Here is a 12,896-nt window from a genome sequence, read left to right on the forward strand (position 1 = left end):
TATTCCCAAAGATCCTATGGACACAACCGGAGTCTGCAATTACAGTGGACCTGCCTTCCTTTCCCCAGCCACATGCGAACGTCAACGACACCAGGAGCATCAGACTCCTTCACATCAGTTCCCTCCTCTGGCTACTGGGAAACGTCTCTTCAGGCCACATGCCTCACTTCTCTGCTCCTTTGGCATCATTTATTTTGACAGGTCATTAGGCTACTTATACCTCTTTCATATGGATAACAGTCAAACTCGGAACATACTTGGAAATCACGTGTATGAGAACACATGAAAAATCTGTTGCTAAAATAATCGTGTTTATTTAATATGGAGGGATTCTCAGGGGCTCTTTCATGAATCTTACTAAAAGCTGCCCCAGAGGTTTGCAAAAGCAACTTATGGGGCTGTTAGTGACTTTCCTGTTCTCATGCTTATACTCCTGACTACACTTTTACATTCAGGTACCTGCAGGGGGAGTGTTAAGGCTTCTAGTTCTGGGGAAGTGAAGGATACGCAACACCTGGAAAAGCAGGCAGTGTGTAATTATCCTTTCAGTGATAAATTCAAAGCACAGAGCCACAGGAGGGAATGAGGAGAAGATAAGTTGTTAGATCCCCTTTCTGCTTCTGTGATCCTGGCATGGCCAGGGAAGGGAAAGCGTACTCACAGAGGTCAACGTTTGAGTTTGTATCGTGATGAGACCTCAGTGCCTAACTTCCCCCTACACAGTGAATGAAAGAGAAAGGCAGGACAGGAATGATTTCAGATTCTTTACCCTGAAAATGCTAAGCCTTCTGGTGCCCTTCCACAGCTTTCCACCTGAGCTATGGAAAGAGTGCTATCACAAGGATGCACAAACCTCCAGCTCCAAAACAGATCATTTTCCCTGGAATTACTTTTTTTCCTCTCAAATCCATCCCCTTCTTTGTGATGCATTTCTTTTTAGGAAGTCTCTGTCAGATTTCAATATGTAACTGGGAAATGTGAAAGCGCACTATTGTATTTTCTTAAGCCAACACTGCTCTGCTTAGCTTACTAGAAAGGTCACCCGTGTAAACAAATCCTGTGAGAAGAGCTGACATTTATCCAGCCTCGTTACTTGTCTACCACCTTCAGTATCTTTGCAGCATTTTGAGGCAGGTACCTATCTTCCTATGTGTTCAAGAACTACTTAGCTTGCAATAGGCATTAAATGTGAAAAGCAATTATTCACATAGTCCTCAATGTACTGCATGGAACAGATTCACAGACAATAATCATGTAACACTGTGACTCAGAATATCTGAGGGAGACAGATTCTAGAGAGCAACTGTAATTTCTCATAAAAGCAAGCATCTCTTCTTTGCACGCGTGGTGTAGAAATTTGGTCCTGAGTATATTATTTTCAAGCTGCACAACTAAATATAACGGCTTTCATATTATTAGATTTTACTTTATGTTTGGGCTGCAGCATATTGTATTTACGATTTCCAATGTATGCAGCATCCTAACATGGTAAAAGCTTCTCAGACCAAAAAGGATCATTCCAACTGTTTAGATGGACCTCTTGTACAGCACAGGGCCAAAGACCTTAACCACGCCATAAACCCTAACCATGCCATAAAGGGGCAATGCCCTACCAGCAAGCACATTCATGTAAGGCTGACTCCAAGCTTAAGTTGAAGTTACAGACATGCTGCATTTATTAACTGATATTCTAATGCTTAAATTACACAGTTAAAGCTGGAGGTGTTGCCCCCTTTTAATCTCTCTGCCATTGGCAGCTACAAGCCTGGACAGGCCTCCTTCAGATCTATTCTGCTGTGTCTGGACAGGAACAGTATGACACCTCTCATATGAAATCTCAGAGAAATGTGATGTTGATAGAGCTCAATCTGTTTTAAATAACATATTAAATGTAATTAAGAATTACTATTCATCTTAAGGTTTTGACTTTTGTGTCCTATGCATTTAATATGCATACATGAGCTTTATTTCCCCTATAGCGCCATCCTTTCGCTGATCCTATATTCTTAATATATGAATGAATACACACCCAGAATTGAAAGAGCATAAGGACAAAAGACCAACTCTACATATACCCTTCACCATCAGCTGGCAAGCTTTTCTCATTGGGAGGGAAGCAGGAGAATGTGTCTGTCAAAGAATCTCCTGCGTAAGAAGCGCAATTCAATGGGAATTAAACTTGAGTGAGGGGCAATGTGAGTCTATCTCCTTTTCTGCAAATGCCCATTTCTCACCACTGAGAAATAGTTCCTCAGGTCCCTTTGGATTAGCTCACAGAAGATGCTGCAGAAGGGAAAGGAAACCAAGACACTTTGCATTTTACCTCCTGCCTTCTTACTCCGACTGACCTGTTCTGCCCAGTGTTGTAAATCTTCTGGCCTACCATCTTCTGTTTCTCTCCATTGCTTGATTGCTTCAGCCCATTTTTGTCTTTCGATCTCAGAGCCAGTAAAGCTGTAGGTTTTGCCTTCTCCTCCTGCTTTCTACTTTGGAATTACTCTGGGAATGCCAAGCATTTCACTCACCACTGCGGCAGGGTCTGGGTCCACAGGACCCAAAGTATCATCATGAGAAGTCCTTCTCAGCTTTCTGTTTTCTGTATAAATCAAACAAAATTCCTTCAGGTAACAGACCCAGGGGCAATCCCAGAGCTCTGCGCCACATAAATCAAAAAGGCAGTGTGGATCACCTAAAAAGTCAGAGCCCCGTCCTTATTGTGAGCTACACTTTTCCTGTGCCCCTTCGCCCTCGTCTGAGGACTGATCATCAACTCAGATCAATGGAGGAAGGCAGTGGCATACTGGGGCCACTGAAGTGGTCGTTCCCTAAAAAAGAGGCCAAATATAGCACTGGAGGGGGGTGTTTAAGAGTGATTCAAACTACACAGCTAAGTTGGTGAGGAGATACACTTGTGCCCCTCCACACTGAGTCCTTTCTGCTCTCGATTCTGGGAGACGGGACTGCAAGACACTATATAAACAAAACAGTCTCTATGCTCTGCAGAATATATTCATGGACAGGAAAGGGAGAGTTAATAAGATCTCCTACTGTTGCTTCACGTTCTTGTGTTTTTTAGATGGAAGTTGTTCAAGTAGTCAAGTTTTAGGCAGGCAAGCTTTTTTAAGTTTTGTACAATGCCAATTACACTAGCAGTAAGGGAGAATCAGGGTCAAGAAATACCCAAGCGCAGAGACTTACAGTAGGAAGTTGTGTCTGAAATCCATAAATGCATGAACATTTGTGTTTCTTTACAACATAGAAGCTAGAATTAAGTTGCCATTGCTGTCAAGTGTCGATATATTACTCAACATATTTGAGAACTTGATAAATGTTTGAATCCTACTGCTAGGTGTAGATACAAATGCTTTTCAATAGTAACAGGAATCCTGCACCATGATTAGTATGTTAACAGAAGTGCTGGTTCAAGTTTTTTAAACTCATTTTTAACTATTTACATAGCTTTATCTGCATGTTACTGCATAAACGTAAGCAGAGATTGGTTACTAGGTTAGCAAAACGTATACAAACATTAAAGAAAACTAAGAGCTCTGTTAAGCAGTCTTGCTTAACAAGCAAGCTGGTGAGCATCCCAACAGCTTGAGCCAGCTATAATCCTCTCTGCCTAGGGTGGGAGGAGGTCAGGCTCCAGCAGTACTGATCGATGATCAGAAACATACTGGGCAAAGTGCTCAGCATGCTGCCTTCGCTGAGCAGTGCACAGATGGAAGGGCTTGTACCAAACATAGTTTCACGACAGTCTTGTTCATCTTCAGTACCAGGGCTTCCCACGAGATCTACATTCCACTGCAGTTGCCTTATTGTCAACTGAAACTGGAAGACAGCTAACACTTGAGAATATTTTGGATAGAAATTTCCCCAGGCTATTCAAAACTCTACGTAAACCTCCTCTATGCTTCATTTTCCCTACAGCAGCAACCACACAGTTTCACCAGGACACCACCATTCATCACATCTGCATTACAGTAGCCCTCTGCATTCTGTCTGAATAAAATAGATTCAGACATTTGAATGAACAGTTGACCTCTACATGAGGATAATCTGGGGGCTACAGACCTGTCAACCCCCCCTCAATCCCTGGGAAGAACATGGAGCAAATTCTCCTGAAAGTCATTTCCAAATACTGGGAGCAATTAGCATGGATTTATGAAGGGGAAATTATGCCTGACCAATCTGACAGTCTTTGACGATGAGATGACTGGCTCAGTGGATGAGAGAAGAGCTATACAAACTATAACAACTCATGTTTATGTTGTTTACTGTGACTTTAGTAAGGCTTTTGACTCTGTCTTCCATAGCATCTTCACAGACAAACTGAAGAAGTAAGGATTAGATAAGCAGACAGTGAGGTGAAATGAAAACTGGCTGAACAGCTGAGTTCAGAGGGTTATGATCAGTGGCATGAAATCCAGCTGGAGACCATTCACTAATGGTGTCCGCCAGGAGTCAATACTGGAGCCAGTACTGTTTAATATCTTCATTACTGACTTAGATGATGGGACAGAGTGCACCCTCAGCAAGTCTGCAGACAATACAAAACTGGAAGGAGTCGTAGGTACACCAGAGGCTGTGCTGTCATTCAGAGGGATGGACAGGCTGGAGAAATGGGAGGACAGGACTCAGAAAGTCCAATGAAAGTGCTAAGTTCTTCCTGAGGAGGAACAACCCTGTGTATAAGCACAGGCTGCTGACTGACTAGCTGAAAAGCAGCTTGGAAGAGAAAGACCTGGGGGTCATGGTGGACAAGAAGTTGAACATGAGCCATCGATGTGCCTTGCAGTAACGAAGGCCAAGAGCATTCTGGGCTGTATTAGGATACAGTTTGAGGGAGGTGATCCCTCTCCTCTATTCAGCACTGGTGAGACCACACCTGGACTACTGTATCCAGTTCTAGGCTATCCAGTACAAGAAAAACATGGACATCCTGAAGCGAGTTCAGTGAAGAGCCACAAGGATGATTGTTGTGTCTGACATGAGATTACCATAAGGGTGATCAAACACTGGAACATGTTGTCCAAAGAAAAAGGAGTCTCTATCCCTGGGGACATTCAAAATCCGACTGGACATGGTACTGAGCAACCTGCTATAGCTGACCCAGCTTTGAGCAAGGGGGTTGGACTGGATGCTTTCCTGACATTCCAGCCAACCTCAACCATTCTGGGATTCTGTGATAATCCAGAGGTCGCTGTCTTTTTCCAAGTAACAAGTAATGGCTCATATACTGTGGGAACAGAAGAAAGCATCAAAGCAGGGATTACCCATTTGCTATGAGTTAGTATTCCATTGACACCAGAGCATATCCACCAATTTTAGGGAGACCAGAATGAGATCCCAATCCATATAAGAAGGCCTATGGCTTTAGCCACGGTTGTTCTGCATTTAGTGGCATTTTAACCTATTTTAAAAGCTCAGGTTAGATTCAAAGAAGAGAAAGACTCACTCATGCACACGCTCTGCCAGTTTCACACAGACCCAGAGGATGCCCAGCCTGGCTTGCAGGAAGTCTCTATCACTGTCAGAAGACACTGAGGTTTTCAATATCGGCCCTTGGAAAACTGCTCTTTACCCCCATGAAAATGCTGGTCCTAACCAACTGCCCATCCATCTCCGCTCTACTGAAGGAGAACAGGTTTTTGCTTTCCAATATGCACCAAGTGATTTTTCCTTTTACAGTCAGTGGTTGGTATTGTGACAAGAAAAGGAAAAATATGAATATCATTTCAAGGCTGTATATACAGAGACAACTGAAAGATCCAGACTCAGGGCAAGCACAAGCAAATCCTAGCTACTCAGACAAATCCACTGTTGACCCAACTAAGCACAAAACTAGGCACAGGAGTAACTAGAGGGTATTTCAGAACACAAGAGCAAAGAAATAGGCAGCCTGCTGGAGAACTGAGGCTGTCTAATACATTAGCAGCAATCACCCATTATCTTTGTTTAATGACAGGAAATGAATTTACTGTTTTGCCTGGTAGGATGAGAGTTTTTAAGTATCACTGTGAATAAGCATCCTTCATACTGCATCATATCAAACTTCCCCAGTCCCTCCACAGGACTGTATTACTTGTTAGGGTCAAGGAGGCCCCTCCAGCCTTCTATGGGTATGCTAAATATATCAGTGAATAGCCCCTGCTCCTTCTTACAGAGGGTGAATGCATCTTGCATTGACCAGTTTAATAAGTGGACAGATAGAGCAAATTCACTCTGTGTTGTCAGAACTTCTATCCTTCCTGCAGATTGTGCAGCCTCATAGACCTTAGCAGGGAACATCTGCTCACAGGAAAAGATTTGGTTTGTATCGTTCATACTTTGCTGCTGAAACAGTCCTTGTTTTCTTGTACCTCTCTGGGACCCAGATGAGAGAAGAGTCAAAGCAAGGATGGAGAGACGATGTTCTTTTGCTATAGTCCATACAGTTTTGTTACTGCCTGTGTCCTCTCCCCATCCCAGGAAATGCTCTGCTGCAGAATAAGCTCAGGAAGGGGAGATGGAGGGGAACAAGCAGACTGCAAAGGCTCCTGCAGGAGGTGGGTATCACTGTGCGCTGTCCCTAACATGCATGTGACCCAAGACCCAACTCTCTTTGCTGAGTTTACGGATCACATGTGCACGAGAAATCTTCACTAGCATACCAACTTCATCCCTTAGCAAAGCCAAAATCAAAAAAACCCTCTATGACTCCCTGGAAAATCAAAGTAGCTAATGAATATTTCTGTGAGTAAATACCTAATAACAACAACACCAGACCCTGAAGGTCGATGGTGTGTGTGTGCACACTGGTTACTCTGAGCTTTGTATTAGATATTCCAAAGAAATTTTGATTTCAGAGAGTAATTTTGTGCTCTGCATTGCACTGGGCCTGCCCAGTGCTGACAGGTGATTTGATTAGAGAGTACTCTCTTGACATATAACGCTGTTGCTTGCTGAGAAACTAAGTGGAGAATATTTAGTAGCAAGATCTCCATACAACTAAGCAGTTACTAACAAATCACTGTGGGACAGCAATAAGAGAAGTGACTAAAGATATCCAGTCAGATCTATGCTCCCCTCCTGTCCCTGTGCCAAAATGGTTAAAAAATCTTGAAAACAGTACGTCCTTAGTAAGGAATAACATTACTAGTTATAGGGAGCACCTCTGAGGTATTCACAACATTTGCAAAAATCAGCAGAAAGGATTTCAAAAGAGTATCCATGCTGGAAATCACTTCTTTCTTCAGCATAGCTGAGGTTTCCCAAAATAATGACCGTGCTACACTAGGCAATGAGATACAGATTAGAGCAAAGGAGACTCTGTTGAGGATCTTACCTGTCTCTGAGGACCAGTAGGTTCAGACTCTCGTCTCCTTTGTCGGATAGCTGGTGCTGAGTGCAGCGGGGAGTGGGCCTGACTTCCTGTCTGCTGTTCGTGTTTACTGTCAGATACTGTTTGAGAAGGTCCTTCATGTCTGTGGGAACTATCCTCCTCAGTCACAGGCTGCATACCCCGACTTCGCCCATCTTGTATCTTTGGCCTGACTGCAACATCTGCCCCCAAGCGCCTTCTCTCCTCACCCTCTTCAATAGGTCTCAGTTCCTCAGGTTCCTCATCTGTGGTTCCAGAGGTGCTTGGCTCAGCACCTGGGTGAAAGTCCTTCAGCTCTGTCTCTTTATCAATGATAACCCACTCCTTGCTATCAAAGTCCTCTTCCTCTGCCAGTGGTACTGAGCGGAAAGCGTTGCTGAGGGCTTCATGTTCAACTGAAGCAGACACGTCCATCCTACCACTTGCCTGCCGGTCAGCTTGTCCGGTATCAATGGATAGCATCTGGGCTGGCTGGGAGGAACATACAAGCCGTGACGGAGAGCCAGGTAAATCCATTCGAGATCTATAGTCAGAACAAGACACCATTAAAAATGCATCAGGTTTGTGGTTAAAATTAGGGATCATAAGAGAGAAAACCTCTGTAGTTCTTCTCACTGATTTCTTTTGTCTTCAAAAAGACAAGCTTACATTAAAGCATTTCTTTAGAACCTACATAAACACATTCCCACTAAAATGCTTCCATTTCAGCATCTTTTTTCCTTGTAAATGACAGGGTACAAACCAGTTCCACCCCACAACATCAACGTGTTCTCCCCCTTTGGAAAGGTCTGCTGTTTTGTGAAAAAAACCCTAAATCTACTCTCTGACTTATCAGTTTCTTTACTGGGTTCCTATAGCATCTTCAGCTCTACTGAGCTGCCTCCAAGGTGGCCACTGAGGCCTCTGCAGTGGCAATATGTGTTCTCTGAAGGCAGCAAGAATATTTGATCTCCATTGTGCAGCAGGAATTTCACTGAAATGCTCAAGAGGCAAAAGTGATCCCAGGAGAATTTGGGGAGCAGGAAGGAAATATGGCAAATAACCTTTGACAAAGGGTATCAAGGTGTGTAATGTTCAGGGACCCATATTGCACAGTCCAAACAGCAGCAACCTCTAGAACCATGCAGAAATACCTTTAAAACCCTCCCTAAGTCCTAATGGCCAAGATAGCCTCTCAGCTGGAAAAGCCAATGGCAAAGATGATCGCAGCCAGACCCAAGATGTGTTATTCACTCCCTAATTTATTAATAGAGTGGCTCAGCCACTCTCTAGTTCTTTTTGACTTTCCTTCGTTTCCAAATAGTATATCCTTGTGACTGTCCCTCTTTGTCAGATCTTCTCTCAGAAGAAGACTTGTATCTTCCCAAACTCATTTAGAGGGGCCATTTCACCAGTAAATCCTACAACTGCAGTCTATGTCCTTACTTTCAGTGGGAAGAGGAAGAGAAAGGAACAAAGGCTGTGAAGGGGGTGACCCATAGACCAGTTGCCTTGTGTCTTGTAACACCTGCATTTCCAGCTGCCCTGCGTCTTATAATACCTGTGTTTCCCAGCACACGCTACTTTAAACAGGTTATTTTCATTACTATTTTTGTTATTTTTGGTTTCTTGTTCTTTTCCTTGCTGAGAATTTGAGATAAGATATTCCTGTAAGCCTCAATATCAGACTTTGCCTTTTAGATGTAATGTATACTTTGTGCATGCAAAAAAGTGCAATGCTTTATGCTGAAAAATGCATATTATTTTTAATGAAAAATAATGGAATAACAAAATCCACCATATCAGGGTTTGCCAGCTAGCTCCCAGAATATGTGCGTCCCAATATATCCTAAGAAGATACATTCTTCTTTCTCATCTAAATGACTTTGGTCACTGACAGGCCAGCCAAAAGCTTGGTGACTACTTAAATTATCTCTGATCTGTCTCTTTGCCTTCACCTTGACAAATGTCTCCCCCTCCATCCATGGAGTCCTTCCCATTCAGAGATGGGATAAGAATCCTTTTCACTAAGTCTCCTTATTATCAAACATCTAGCTGCTCTGTGAGATGAGCATCTCATCACAAATGTCATAAACCAAGTCCATGAGTACTATACTATGAGCCCATAATAGACCTTTCAGCGCCCACTGATTTAATGATGAGCTTTGTCTCAACTGTCAATCCTCAAGACACTATTCAAAGTCCTATCTGAAAAGAGGAGGCTAGAGCAAACCTTCTTTCATGTAGATCTGCTTTGCCATCACCAGTGGAGAGGCGTTCTGACTCAGGGCTGTTCACACGGCGGTATCTTAGGGAGCGCACTTGTGCAGTAGGAGACTCTGGAGGCACTCGGACAGGGGAGCTGGGACAGACACCATTTCTCTGCTCCTCTTCTACCATGCACTGAGTCTGTAAGGGATAAACACAGAGAATCTCAAAATCCGATCACAGGCATTGATTTCCCATCCTTCACCATTGCTCTGTGCTTTCTTCCAGGATACAGTTGCAGCTGCATTTTCACAATCTACGCAAGCAGTGAGTGGAGAAATGAAAGGGCCCATATGCCCTGGTAATTATTTGGTATTAAAGCAAGGAATGGATTTAAACTCAATTCAAATCTTTAAGCACCTCTACCGGACGATCTTTGCATTGCAATTATGCTGAACAGTTGATCCAAAAGAACTAACCTCACACACACAACCCCTAACTGCTTATCCAAGATCTGCTAAGAGCCAGAGCCAAGCTGTATGAAAAAGCCCTTGTTTAAGCCAAGTCCATGCTTTATGCTGCAAGGTGCATACTTCATATATTATGCTTATCAGCATAATATAACTAAGCCAACTCCTAATTATCAGGGGCTTTTAAAAAAATCTTGGTCCTTTACACAAAAGCCTCCAGTACATGTACTCAACCACAAGCTGGAACATCTGTAAGACCTTTCTACAGACCCAAAGTCAGCAATTTAGAGAAGCGCAGACTTGAACACACTCCTGAACACTGCATGTTCATTGAGAGTTCATATTCTATGCATTTTCTATTTTCATATGACCTGGGTGAATTTAATTTTTTAAAAAAAATTGGCAGCAGCCAAAGAAACAAAAGTAGGTGACTGTAGCACAGCCTTCCTCTGCTTTCCACAGTGATGCTTTCCTCTGGGAGAGGAGACCTTGCCTAGGCACAACTGCCAAGTCAGAATGGTCCAATGCCTTGTAGTAGCCTAGGGCTTAATTCTGTTTAACTCTGTTGTGCTGCCAGCCATGAAACTTCAGCAGCTACGTGCTGTCTCTATGCAGAGGTGTGTAGTGAGATGCCAGTGCAAGTTTCAAGTTGCCAAGAATGGCAAATCTGTGAACAGCATGAGAGCAGAAGGGTGCCCATGTCTTCTGAAAGACACAAGGGATACATGCGATTACAAGCAGAGGTGAAGCTCTGTCCTTGCAGATCAAATCTGCAAGCACTCCTCTTTCTCTTTATGGTGATTGTGATTTAAATGAAAGCCAGTTCCTTCTCAAGGAACAGCCAAGACTAGAGATAACAACCCTAGCAGAGAGAAGGGACAGGCTTCTTTTGCTTTGAAGAGCATGATGCCCCGCTTGCTCTTGTCAGAACTGAAGTGCTCATTGCCATGCAGACTGCTGGTTGGAAATTCATTTGGCAGAAAACTGTCAAGAAAAAGCATATCCCTTGGCAGAAAAGTCACTTGTTGACATGGTGGTTCTTGCAGAAACCTCTCCTGCCTCTAGCTCCTGTTATGACAGGACTTGTGAGAGACAGCGCTGAGTACCTGGACATGATGTACAACTAGCATGCAGAAAGGATGTTAGGACTCCCTTGCACACATCTCAACCTGGCTGAAAAGCATCAAGGTACCTAGTGGTTCTCAGGAACAGTAAAATGGATAGGAGTTTGTGTAATACTCTTTTCCTTTGTATGCTGTGGAAATAAAACTGCCCTACTCTAGTAGCCTTTTCTTACTTCATTTGCCTTCAGAAGAGAACTTCTGGGACTGCATATAATTAGTGTATAAAGCGATGTGAAGAAGTTACTGAATTTGGTTTATATTTCTCAATATTCGGAGAATACTTCTGGTAATATATTAGTTCCATACAGATAACATGCTGATCCACAGTAGTTGCATGGGATAATTTAGAGTTAGTTGAGATGACCTCTTGTCCACTAGTAATCTTTTCTAATAAGACTAAAGATAATGGAGACATCCGTAGGGTTGAGAGAGAAGGGTTAATTTTGTGTCAGTATAGACTGATGTGAATTCTGGTCAGGTCCAGAGGGCTGGCAGATTTAGCATATGATTAATGCTAGACCACAAAATCTATTAGATGGGTATGTCAGGCAAATCTGATACGCCCTCATAATATTACAAGTCAGTTTTATACAGGTTTCTCTGCTAACAGACAGATTCTGTAAGATATCTGATGTCATGCCATGTGGCATGCTGATTTTGAAAACAGAATTGAGATCAATGCAACAAATACTAAGTTACTTAAAATACGTAATTGAGCTAATAAATAATCTAACTGGAGGATTCTTAAATTTAATATTTAATACAGAATCATCCTTCAGCTGGGATGCTTCCAAGAAATTACAACACATTTACAAGAATGGACTGAGGAAAAGCTTAGGGATTATGAGGAAACTTATGATAGGCTAAAAAGTCTAACATAATCTTTGAATACAGAAATACTAGAAGATTAAGTGATACTTCTCCTTCTTCACAAAGGCAAAACTAGATTGCTAGTGCTAGATGCACCAGCTGATCTAATTTCTAATTTCATAATGGTGAAATTAAATGCTGTTTATAGACTGTGCTACTCTTAGAAAGTTAAAAGATTTGAAGAGAAAAATCAGAGTGCTTATGATGCAAAGTCTAGAAAAACATGGCTTTGAAGATATTTCAGGCTGAATTTACTTGCCTGAGAGCTGAAGATGCAACAAGATTTTGGCTTATAACCTCCAATACTAGAACATTTTTGATATCATATCAGCTCCTCAAGCGCTAGCATTCCATTGCTTAGAGTATCAAGATCCTATACAATGACATAAAGATCGTATGAAAGATTCACTCTAGTATTATTGGGTCCAAAAGGTCATTTGTGTAATATGAAACCTGAATTATTCCCAATGTCTTTCACTCTAGCAAAAATTGTTGGACATTAGCCACTTCCACAAAGAGAGGCTCTTCGGTCTGCACTATGTAGTATGCCACAACAGTGCTTCCACGTGGCTTTTAGCAGTCTAAGAGCCCACTGCCCTAAGTCCAGTACCACAGTAAGTAAATAAATGTTCTTTACTTTGCTGATGCTGATCCTGAGTTTGTTGCGATTCACATCTGTCTCTTCCCAAACTTCAGCCTCATTGAAAGCAGTGTTCGGAGCCTGGCCAAGACCTTCTACTGGCCGGCCTGACAGGATGGGAGGAGCATTCTCTTGATCACTCAGATGTTCACCCTGTAGGACATCCTCAGTGTTCTCACGAAGCAAGTCCCCAGGTACTGGAGTGACATTAACCACCCTAAGGAAGAGACAAGAAGAAAGAT

General features: G+C 42.6%; 1 protein-coding gene across 1 annotated transcript in view; it reads right to left on the bottom strand.

Moving 5' to 3' along the window:
- TTBK1 (tau tubulin kinase 1) overlaps nt 1-12,896 on the bottom strand; it is a 105,781-nt gene that overhangs the window by 29,045 nt on the left and 63,840 nt on the right. Inside the window, exons 10-12 of the mRNA XM_062571312.1 lie at nt 12,652-12,871; nt 9,576-9,751; nt 7,328-7,886 (exon numbers count right to left, since the gene is read on the bottom strand). Of these exons, the coding sequence (XP_062427296.1) occupies nt 7,328-7,886; nt 9,576-9,751; nt 12,652-12,871 (955 nt within the window). The remainder of the gene's footprint in view (nt 1-7,327; nt 7,887-9,575; nt 9,752-12,651; nt 12,872-12,896) is intronic.

The sequence above is a fragment of the Rhea pennata genome, chromosome 3 (genome assembly GCF_028389875.1).
Source record: "Rhea pennata isolate bPtePen1 chromosome 3, bPtePen1.pri, whole genome shotgun sequence".
Classification (NCBI taxonomy): Eukaryota; Metazoa; Chordata; class Aves; order Rheiformes; family Rheidae; genus Rhea; species Rhea pennata.